The sequence below is a fragment of the Saprolegnia diclina genome (assembly GCF_000281045.1).
Source record: "Saprolegnia diclina VS20 unplaced genomic scaffold supercont1.17, whole genome shotgun sequence".
NCBI classification, from domain to species: domain Eukaryota; phylum Oomycota; class Saprolegniomycetes; order Saprolegniales; family Saprolegniaceae; genus Saprolegnia; species Saprolegnia diclina.
In genome coordinates, this window is record NW_008246084.1 from 632,624 (window position 1) to 633,805 (window position 1,182).

The following is a 1,182-nucleotide window of genomic DNA, read 5'->3' on the forward strand; positions in this document are numbered from 1 at the left end:
GACCACACTAACGCACGGTTGTGGCCAGTGTTAACCTCCGGTCCGCTCCTCTGGCCACACGTATCATTGTTTTCGTCGTGTTGGACGTTGCTTGATTTGGCGACAAGTAGTTGCGAACCCATCACGTCACTTGCAACGAGAATGAGTGGTCCATCGATTGAGCCTTCGACTCGAGCATCCGAGGACGAGACGATACTTGGTACCGTCGTGCTCTACGGATGGATGCAGTGAAGGCACCACACCCACGCGAAAATGAACGAGAAATGAAAGCAGCGCGTATTAGACTCTTTTCGTCCACCTCGACAACGACGTTGTCGACCAATCCAGCCCAGTGTCAAGCAACGTACTTTTTCGAATCCTCTCGTGGAGCAAGAAGCGTCCACAAAATGCGTCCAAAGTTCCTCCCCGCCGCCTATAGGACATTAGGAGTGGTATACCCACGCATACAATGTACTGCGCTCAACATATAAACCGAGCGTACTTAGTGTTCTTGACCGTCCACGAAGGTGCCAAAACGAATCAGATTTCAACAGAAGAGTACTATCACCTCGTTCGAATCAACTAAATAACGGTAGGTCAAGTTTGATCTTCATTCGATGCGCGGACAAGTGCGTCGTCGTCAAGCCAGTCGTCCGCTTCGTCGGGTGAGTCGAGAGCGCAGAGGTACGGGACTGAGCTCCGAATCGCATCGACGTGAAACCCGTCAGTGTAAATATCAAAAGTGCCTTGACGCTGTGGCGGCTCCTGCCACGGTCGCTGTACCACGACTTTGCCGCAAAGCGTAAACCGGTACCCGCGGTAGAACCGATCGGCCGAGTCGGCGCGCACAAACAGCAGCGCAACAAGCCCAAGGAGCGAAAGCCACCCGAGCAGGCGCACTTGATACGCGAGCGCCGCCGTGTCATTGCCCGACGTCGCAACCAGGAGGCTTTGGGCAATGGCCCACGTGATCGATGAGAGGCCATACATGGTGCCAACATGGTAGACGCCAAACAAGTCGGTGAGGTGACAGACAAGCAGCGACGCGTCGGCGCTTGAAGCAAACCGGAGCACGTAGAGAAGCCCCTCAACATGCGCAAACTGCGTCATCTTGTCCGACTCGAGGTACGCAGCGGGAATCGCAATGCACTGCAGAAGGAGAATGCCCGTGAAGAAGACCTTTCGGACGGCCGCGGGGTTGGC

General features: G+C 55.1%; 1 protein-coding gene across 1 annotated transcript; it reads right to left on the minus strand.

Moving 5' to 3' along the window:
- Positions 1-576: 576 nt before the first annotated feature.
- On the minus strand, positions 577-1,089 carry SDRG_06443 (hypothetical protein; the record flags this gene model as incomplete). The annotated part of the gene is made up of 1 exon (XM_008612222.1): positions 577-1,089. The coding sequence occupies one exon, from the start codon at positions 1,087-1,089 to the stop codon at positions 577-579; it is 513 nt and encodes a 170-aa protein (XP_008610444.1).
- Between the last annotated feature and the right edge of the window lie 93 nt (positions 1,090-1,182).